Here is a 9,058-nt window from a genome sequence, read left to right on the forward strand (position 1 = left end):
TGTCTTCTCTAACTTTTTCGTAAGCTTTTTCTACAGATATATCCAGACTTTTCTATTAGTCCAATTTTCTACTATTCTTTGTTCAAACGGTATTATTATTATTCTTGTAATAAATACCACACTGCTTGCTTTTAACTTTCTATGCTTTGTCTTCATGTCTCGAGTGATTGAAGTAATAAGGTAGATTTCCTTGACCACCTGGTGCAGCCAGAGGTTTGCCATTACCTTTGATCTGCAAGGTTTACTAAGGCTGAGGGTGTGAGCACCACCCAAAAGTAGGGAGCAGAACGTAAAGCAAGGCATTCTTGGCTGATAAATGGCCTGTAGTCAAGAGTGCTCAGTCTTTGTATGTTTAAATATATCCTTGTAGACTAAAAGTAATATTTAGGTCTGAGATATCATTAAAACATTGTATGTTGTTTGTGACGATAATAAGTAAGTTTCTTGAAGTGCTGAGAGAGTGACAGGCTGTGTTATCCCTAAGGCAGTTGTGTGGTTTAAAGTGCTAGAGGTTAACCAGCTGTGTGTTTGTCATTCACAGGGCACTGTTGAGTTTCTGTGTATACACACTCACCTAAAGGATTATTAGGAACACCATACTAATACGGTGTTTGACCCCCTTTCGCCTTCAGAACTGCCTTAATTCTACGTGGCATTGATTCAACAAGGTGCTAAAGGCATTCTTTAGAAATGTTGGCCCATATTGATAGGATAGCATCTTGCAGTTGATGGAGATTTGTGGGATGCAGGGCATGAAGCTCCCGTTCCACCACATCCCAAAGATGCTCTATTGGGTTGACATCTGGTGACTGTGGGGGCCATTTTAGTACAGTGAACTCATTGTCATGTTCAAGAAACCAATTTGAAATGATTCGAGCTTTGTGACATGGTGCATTATCCTGCTGGAAGTAGCCATCAGAGGATGGGTACATGGTGGTCATGAAGGGATGGACATGGTCAGAAACAATGCTCAGGTAGCCCGTGGCATTTAAACGATGCCCAATTGGCACTAAGGGGCCTAAAGTGTACCAAGAAAACATCCCCCACACCATTACACCACCACCACCAGCCTGCACAGTGGTAACAAGGCATGATGGATCCATGTTCTCATTCTGTTTACGCCAAATTCTGACTCTACCATTTGAATGTCTCAACAGAAATCGAGACTCATCAGACCAGGCAACATTTTTCTAGTCTTCAACTGTCCAATTTTGGTGAGCTCGTGCAAATTGTAGCCTCTTTTTCCTATTTGTAGTGGAGATGAGTGGTACCCGGTGGGGTCTTCTGCTGTTGTAGCCCATCCGCCTCAAGGTTGTGCGTGTTGTGGCTTCACAAATGCTTTGCTGCATACCTCAGTTGTAACGAGTGGTTATTTCAGTCAAAGTTGCTCTTCTATCAGCTTGAATCAGTCGGCCCATTCTCCTCTGACCTCTAGCATCAACAAGGCATTTTCGCCCACAGGACTGCCGCATACTGGATGTTTTTCCCTTTTCACACCATTCTTTGTAAACCCTAGAAATGGTTGTGCGTGAAAATCCCAGTAACTGAGCAGATTGTGAAATACTCAGACCGGCCCGTCTGGCACCAACAACCATGCCACGCTCAGAATTGCTTAAATCACCTTTCTTTCCCATTCTGACATTCAGTTTGGAGTTCAGGAGATTGTCTTGACCAGGACCACACCCCTAAATGCATTGAAGTAACTGCCATGTGATTGGTTGATTAGAGAATTGCATTAATGAGAAATTGAACAGGTGTTCCTAATAATCCTTTAGGTGAGTGTATCTGTATGTGTGTGTTAATCTTAATGTGCAACAATAAACCAATCCAGTAATGAAGTTGACGAGTACACTTACCCTTGTAGAAAACCGGTAAATGGTAAGTAGAGGGAAATTCTACGATAATACAATCCCCAAAGCCAAGTAGGGAAGGTGAGCTGGTGACTCTGAGGGTGTCCTCACACTGACAATTTTTTCCGTGCCCAAGCATGTTTGCCCACATATATCCCCCCCCCCCGCATGGTCTAGTTCAATTGACTAGTGTGACTGTTTCAAGCTGGACCAACTGTACCGTGCCCAGGCCTGCTTGGAAGAGGTGGTCCTGAGCAAGGTTCAGTAGCATTCGGGAACAGTGTCATCGCTAAACGTGCCCGAGCATGGAAAACAGACATGACGTCAATGATGCGACAAGTCAGACGGTGCAATTCTCACTTCATTCAATGCCATTTGAGTTAAAAGTAGGTTTTTATTCTCGCTTGACACATGAATGTGAATTGTGGTTGGCAAGAAAAAGCTTCAAACTCCTCCCTGAACATCATTTGATCTTCTCAAACATGCAGCACAATTAACAGCAAAAGGATGAGCTGCACACTCCATATATCTGTAAGAGGGGAGAGCGTTAATCTGCTCTGCATGACTCCAAAACAACCACAAAATAAGGAAAATCACTTCGACGTGCCTCCTGTCACTCCATGTTGTTTAGGCTTTACACAAAGTCACATGGTCAAGACGAAAGCGAGCCAGGGCCCAGAAGAGAAGTGCAGTGGGAATGCAGGCCAGCAGGGAGGGTACGGAGGTGGAGGGACCATCGCGCTTGGGCGCAGTACGGAACAAACGGGCCTAGTTATGAGTGCACCCTTAATTGGCTCAGAGTGAGTGAGTGGACCTGAGAGGGACTTGCAAAACATCCATGGAGGGATTCTGCACTACATTTGATGATGCTGGTATACAGTAGGAATTGTGTTTGTGAATATTATATAATGTCACATAAAGTTCAAGTGCATACTGAACCATTGAACTCTTCTCACAAATTCTGTAGGTGTGTATTATAAAATAAACAGGGGAAGGAACGTGTTGTGCATTGGGCAGAATTCAGGTGGGTTCACACATTACAGGATTCACAAGAGGAGGATAACCTGCAGGAATTGGCATATGGCTGAGGATTTGGCTTGCTCATCATAGTTGTCATTTATTTAATGTCATTTAAATGTTTTGAAGTTCCCAATCTATATTTCAAACCTGCCTAGCTAAAGATATACAGTCGCATTGGGCTGACCCGGTGGGCTCTGCCCATTATCTACATGGTCTGCATGTGCTTCTCCAACAAAACTTCAGATCTTCACTCACATCCCCAAAGCTGAGTAGGGAAGGTGAGATGGTGACTCTAAAGTGGCTCAAAGTGAGTGGGTGGGTGGGCCTGAGATGGACTAGCACTCCATTGACGGTGGGATTTTGCTGCTATACAGTAGGATCTGACCTCTCAGATGTGATCCCGAATTGTGTTTATTAATATGATGTTACGTCACATGAAGATCACGTTCTAAAGTGCATACTGAACCTCTGAAGTCTTCTCACAAACTCTGTAGGTGCGTATTATAAAATAATCAGGAGAAGGAACATGTCGTGAGCGGGGCAGATTTCAGGTGGGTTCACACATTACAGGAATTCACACTCTGAGTAAACGTTTATCTGTGTGTCCGGAGGGGAGTCTGAGCACACAACGACTCCAAAGTGAATCACTCGATCTGAAGGAAACTTGGCAAAGTTATTAAGACTCAAAAGTTGTAAAAGCCACCTGCTTGTGAGTAAAGATACTGCAGAGGATTTAGCGATGCAGACACGGGTTCAAGAAGTTTGGATAAACAATGACTCTTCCTAAATCTGACCACCCGACCGAACAGAGGCATTGTGGGAGAAGAGCATCGAGATAAAAAGCAACCTGATGGTCACTGTGATGGGGCTGAGCTCCAGAAAACCTGTGTGGAGAGGACAGAAACTTTCAGAAGGGCAACTGGCATGCCTACACTTCGCCAATCTGGGATTAATGACAAAGCGTCCAGATGGAAGTTTTTCCTCAGAAAAAGACATGTGGAAGCCCCCACGGGGAGTTGGCAAAATGGCAACTGGAGGACTTGCCGACTATGAGAAAGAAGCCAAGCTTAGTGTCACGTGTGGAGTTCACCGGGCAGCACTAAGGACCCCCAAATTCAGTGCTACTGGGAGAGGCGCTGTGTGACCCAAACCTGAAGTAAACACACCTGACAATACGATTAAATGCTACACGTGGTCAGCCAGGTGGGGTTTCATGGGTTATGGAGCAGGAAACACATGGGGTGACTTTGGAGGTCATTGACCACACAGCCACGTCACTCGTTTTTGGCACGCGGGGCAGGAAACTCTCTGGGAACGCCAGCTGGGATGAACAAGTTCACCTCAAATCGAATGTCACAGTGGCCATCGGACCTTCACAGTGGCTAGATGCTAATTGGTGACAGATGTTGATGACGACTGTGGTGCCACACACTTCAGTTATTTTTGAGGAAAATCAAATGTCATCCAAAATATGATTAATAAAAAAGCTAAATGAAAATGAAACATTCTGCTCTGTGACCCCGCATTCATTCTCCATTTTATTTCAGTTGCCTGCCATGCTATTTAAACGTGTTACCCACAAATATGCCCGTACCTGGCACTACAGCCCTAAAGACAGTTTACAAGATAACTGGTAGGTGGTGTCCATCTATAGATCATCGACTACCAGTTCACTCATATTGATCAGTCAAAGTGTTAAACGACGAGTTCTCAGCACGTCAACATTCATAATCAGACCGGCTACTATGAAGGATGGCGCTGCCAGCCAAAATCTACAAGTGAAGACGGCAAAATAATAAGAAAGGCTGGCATCAAACACCATTTCTGAGTCCCAGGACTACTCGGATATTAACCTGATGTCACATACTTGTGACTGGGAGGCAGCTAAAGGGCCTGAATAGTAGTAGCAGTACCACGGCAGACCAGGGGGTGGCGAGCTGCTCTGACTTTTTCTCTCGATCCTCTGCAGACCACCCACAGGAAATGCCGCTCACTTCGGGGGCCTATGATGATGTCACTTCCAGTACTGGTGCAATTACTGGCGTCACTTCTGGCACCGGCACCATTCATAATGTCACTTCCTGTCCCCGATGACATCACTTCCTGTCTCGACCTTTAAAGCCGCCACATTCTCACCCTACAATCAGTTCTGTTATGGACTCTGTTCTGTGAACAACTCAACCATTTACCCATTTGCTGCCAGGGCATAATACAAGGATGGCTGCCCAAAACTGTTTTTGATGTCTCGGGCTCATTTATGTGATACTGGGATTCCCTTTAGGACCCCCAAACACTTTATCTATTTACTTTGTTTACCTCTGAAACATACATTGAAGTCTGACGTGGATTCAGAATCACGAAACGTTTCCCACATGTTCGACAGACGTATGTTATACGATAATGAGTGTGAAGAAAAGCCTGTGACCTGAGCAAACGTAGGATGGATTTACACGACGTAGGAATCCACTTTCAGAATGAAGATCTGTCTGTGCACATGTGTGTGTGAGGGGACATCAAGTCAATCACATGGAAACTGGACATCAGCACTTGAAAACGACCAGTCAGTTGGTTTACATGAAGGGTGTCCAACTCCAGTCCTGGAGGGCCACAGTGGCTGCAGGTTTTCATTCTCACCGTTTTCCTAATCAGTAACCAGTTTTTCCTGCTAATTATCTCCTTTACCCTTCATTTTCATAGCCCTGTTCTTAAGGGTTCGGACCTCTAAATTGATTTGTTTCTTCATTAAATGGCAGCCAAACAGAAATGAGATGTTAAGCGAGATGACAGATGAGCAGCTAAACTGGAACATCAAACTCCAACCAGTTTCTAAATGAGAAGCCGATTCTCGCGGTTAATGAAAGCCATTATTGAATGTCATGACGTGCTGCTGCTCTCGTTGTGCCATAGCAGACTGTTAGTGTTCGGTTTTTTTATTTTCTAAGACCACCATCAAGATGTTTTGGTGACCTGAGCAGACCAACATGACCAAGACCTTCTCCTTCCTTTATTTTCAGGTGAGCCGGTCATGGGGGGGGCTTGTTTTGTGTTTGGCTTCTCATTAAAGGAACAGAAACAACTAAGGGGTCCGAGTCACGTCATTTAAAACGAAGGTAAAACGAGTTTATCAGCAGCACAAATGGCTCACTGATGAAGAAGATGGTCAGAATGTAAACCTGCAGCCACTACGGCCCACCAGGACTGGAGTGGGACACCCCCTGGTTTACATTAAAATCACTCCTGTAGCGTTTCCCTCATTCAGGTAATGACGCTGACTTGTGTGTCTTAACTGCAGCCCAGCTGACACCATCCACAGTTTTAACTTGATATGGTGCTTGTGATACTCTGCTACTAAAACTGCAGCATTCAGTAAGTAAAGTCATGTGCAGGATGCTTTGAGTTTGTTTGTTTTGGTGATCATGAAGCGTTTTTCAGCTCATTATTTGTCAGGTCAGCGACTGCTAATCACAGCACACCCAAGCCACTGATGTCAATTCAGATTAAATCAAACACCCATCCTGCTCTCAGTAACACCAATTAGAATTTGGAAATGTGATGACTGCCATGTTAAGTTTATAATCGCATTACTTACGTATTCCTACACTCCCAGATGGCAGCTGCTCTTCCTCTTTTTGACCTTTTCCTTCATCGATGTTCTCTTCAAATTCACACAACTCAGATTTCAGCTCCACAGAATTCTGCTGGGTACCCAGCTGTCCCGTACTGGTGAACTGGGGCTGGACACTGGAATAATATTCTTCTGTAAACTCTTCTTTGAGTGAATCCCCAGTTTCATGATTTTGTTGTTCAACACTGGCCGAGAACCCTTTACAATCCTCCAATTTAATACCACCAAACTCCTCCTTGAACTCTTCCTCTTTAAAACCTGAAATCTGTTCCTCGCAGTCCTCCTCCTTCACACTCAGACCCTCCGGTGCCCCCCACTTGCAGTCCTCTTCTTTAACATGCGCCGGTCTTTCATTCACTTCATCGTCCTCTTTGGCCGAGGCCATAGCCCTGTGGAAAACTCTTCTCTCTCTTCACTCAAAGTGTCTGCTTTTTCTCTTCTAAGATTCTTTTCTCACATGGATGGCCCTGACCTGGAGGACATTAGATAACTCACTGCACCACCGTGGGAACTGGGAAAGAGGAGCCTTCAAATCTGTCACAATAAAAGGGACAGAATTACCTCAAAAAATCACAAACAGAAATGAGCACATTTCAGGGTTAACGTGTAGCTTTAAGTAAACAGTTTTTAACACAAACAGCAAACAACCAACTAAGGTTTGGATGAGAGATCTGAAATGCTGGAAACACCCCACGTTAACCTAAGACGCTCTCAGCAGATTTGGAGCCAAAACCTACTTGATATGGAGACAAATGTTAACAATGATAATATAGCGCCTTTCAAAGTCCAGTCAGGAGCGTGAAACTTTAAAACAACACGTCAAAACTCCTTTAGTGAACCCAAACTTAGGCCACCATCTCAGAGACACCCGGCCGGTGACATACTGATATGCCACACCTCACTTTTTAACTGACATTTATTTTTGACCACCAGGTTATTCACACTTGCCTTGTTCTCGTTCTCTCTTCTTATTTAATTAAATCTCAGGCATAACATTATGTCCATTCATGCATTTACTAACTGTGATATGGAGATCAGTCAGATTTCAAATTCTGCTTGCACACTTCCTCCAAGCAGTTTGCGTGTCCTCCCCATTCTCTCACCCAACCACCACCTCAACATCTCTGCCCTGGTCAAGAAGACTCGGCTGCGTCTTTACTTTCTGAGGAAGAAGAGGTAAATCCAACTGTCTCCTTAGGTTCAAGTGAACTTCTACCACTGCCCAATCAAGACTATTATGACCAGTTGTACCTCAGTATGGTATGGCAACTGCACGCTGGCTGACCAGACGTCTCTGCAGGAGGTGGCAAGAGCTGTCCAGCACATCACTGGTGCCTCCTCCAGTGCATGCATCATCATCATTATCATCATCAGGGAGCGCTCACACTCCAGCCAAGTTCTGTTTAACTTGTGGAAGGCAGTAGAGGAGCCAGCGAGCCAGCAGCCGCAGCAGACAATGGAACAGCTTAAACAAACTGGCCTGGTGGTCTGAATGATCTCTTCTCATTTGTCAGATTTCTTCATCTGTTGTACCCTGCTGCTGTCACCCTGCTGAACTCAAAACCATCTTCATTAAAACACTAGACGTACAACTGAGGACTCTGAATCTGTCTCAGGTCTGTCAAGTTTGCACTGTAGTCTTGGACACCTGCTACCTCAGGACTATCAGGGCTTTTCTGTGTCTGTTGATTAACAACTCACTGCATGTTACTGTTTCTATGATTTACACCATTTCAGATGTTACTGTACAGATTCTACTCTATTCCCACTGTACTTAACATATTTGAACTCACACTAACTATTCTGTGTGTACTTTTAGGTTACTCTTGTCTGCACACATTTATAATTTATCTGACTGCTTGCACTTCTACTTTGATGCAAAACTGCACTTCGTTGTCATGATACTTGTACTGAATCCAATGACAATGAAGTTGAATCTAATCTAGTAAAGCGAGTAGGGAATTTAAAAATACAGACCATTCCGTATTTTTATTTTCTTATAAAATATCTGACTGAATAATATTGTATACCTACTTGTAATAATGTTCTTGTGAAATTCACAACATGGAATCTCGGATTGTCGTGAGGTGCACCGCCCACTACACTCGGACTAAAATCCATTTAGGCTCACGCTGAAGCCTGGAGGTCTGGTCTGCTGTAACGTCAAAAAAAAAAAAACGTGCAGTGCCGCTCACGACAAGAACTTCTGGTAACCGCATATTGCCACTTCACCTCCATTCCTTCCTTCTCATCTCCATTTCTCGCAGTACGTTTTTTCTGCCTTTACCTTGCCCTCTTCCTCTCCAGGTATTTCCGTTACTTCCGGATGCTCACATTACTTACCAACAGTCTCCCCCTCACGGGATCTCTTTCTGTCTCCGTCTATCAGTCTTTTTCATGTCTGCTGTTGTCTTTGAAAGTTCAAACAGGTACAAACCATCTGAACTTTGTAGCAAAAACAACATGAAAAAAAACGAGTCATCAGCGCGCGACTCGAAGCAGTGCCGTTTTCCTAATTGGCTGTTCAGCGGAGCCGCGCTGTCGAATGGCTGTTCAGCGGTGC

At 44.3% G+C, this 9,058-nt stretch overlaps 1 protein-coding gene across 1 annotated transcript in view; it reads right to left on the bottom strand.

Annotated features, from left to right (window-relative positions):
• Positions 1–9,058, bottom strand: part of LOC120528889 (zinc finger protein 850-like) — a 61,355-nt gene extending 52,297 nt beyond the window's left edge. The window contains 2 exon segments of the mRNA XM_039752966.1: positions 6,460–7,029; positions 8,839–9,058. Of these exon segments, the coding sequence (XP_039608900.1) occupies positions 6,460–6,880 (421 nt within the window). The 5' untranslated portion in view covers positions 6,881–7,029; positions 8,839–9,058.

This window comes from Polypterus senegalus, chromosome 4 (assembly GCF_016835505.1).
Source record: "Polypterus senegalus isolate Bchr_013 chromosome 4, ASM1683550v1, whole genome shotgun sequence".
Taxonomy (NCBI): Eukaryota; Metazoa; Chordata; class Cladistia; order Polypteriformes; family Polypteridae; genus Polypterus; species Polypterus senegalus.